The 937-nt window shown below is 41.3% G+C and overlaps 1 protein-coding gene across 1 annotated transcript in view; it reads right to left on the bottom strand.

The window, feature by feature from the left end:
- The window catches only part of rnf139 (ring finger protein 139), a 4,041-nt gene extending 3,227 nt beyond the window's left edge, over positions 1-814 (bottom strand). Inside the window, 1 exon segment of the mRNA XM_071582357.1 lies at positions 410-814. Coding sequence (XP_071438458.1) covers positions 410-686 — 277 coding nt within the window. The 5' untranslated portion in view covers positions 687-814.
- Between the last annotated feature and the right edge of the window lie 123 nt (positions 815-937).

Below are 937 nucleotides of genomic sequence, written 5' to 3'. Positions count from 1 at the left end.
AAAAAAAAAAAGAATTCCTACATTTTTTACATTTATATATTTTACATCCAACTTGGAATTGCAAGAAAAAGCACAAATTGCGAGATAAAAAGTCACAATTTTAAAAGAAAAGAGTCAGAATTGTGAGATGTAATCTCAAAAATGCTAGATGCCAGAAAAAAATGTTTGAATTGGGAAATAAAAATGTGCAATTACATTTTTTTTTTCAGACAGCCTTCCATATTTTTCAAACTAGCACAAAGAAAACATCCAAAATAATAGGCATTTAAGTGTTTATTTTATTGCACTTTATCTATTCTGGACTGTAGATTTCAATTACACTCAATTACAAGAGTTGAATGTATGCAAATTAGCACATATTTAATTATGCCTCAGTTGCATATTTAAACAACATTAAAGTAAACTTGCTCAGTAGCATACAAATCAACATCTGTGAGTTGCCCTAAACAGTGCAGCAGCCTAGCTAGTGTGAGTGGTAGTGAGATGTGTGACGGCTTGTGCTGTCACGGCGAACCGGACTCACCCAGCGCGCGGATTAACGCTCTGCCGGCGGTTCCGGTCCATCCGGTACCGGGATCTGAGTACGAGTTGAATATGGCGTCGATTATGAAGATGCTGGGGACCCGCAGAACCACATCCAGCACGGCCTGGAGGTGCTGACCCAGCCGCGCGTGAGCGGAGGCCATGGCGCCGATGGGGAACCGCAGGGCTCTGTGCTGAGACCAGGCTCGGTGTCACGCAGGATCTCCGCCGGCCGCCATATTGGCTCTGCTGCTGTTGCTATGTAAGGAACGCGGAAGTGACAGTGTACATGCGCAGAATATAGAATACTACACCGAGGACTGACTCGGGGTTATTATATATACATATATATAAATTGCATATGGATCCCACACAATTCTATTAATAATCAAAATTTTAAAAAAGCAAAATCACT

This window comes from Sinocyclocheilus grahami, unplaced genomic scaffold (genome assembly GCF_001515645.1).
Source record: "Sinocyclocheilus grahami isolate Dianchi unplaced genomic scaffold, SAMN03320097.WGS_v1.1 scaffold2563.1, whole genome shotgun sequence".
NCBI classification, from domain to species: Eukaryota; Metazoa; Chordata; class Actinopteri; order Cypriniformes; family Cyprinidae; genus Sinocyclocheilus; species Sinocyclocheilus grahami.
This window is presented reverse-complemented; position numbering and strand designations above follow the sequence as displayed.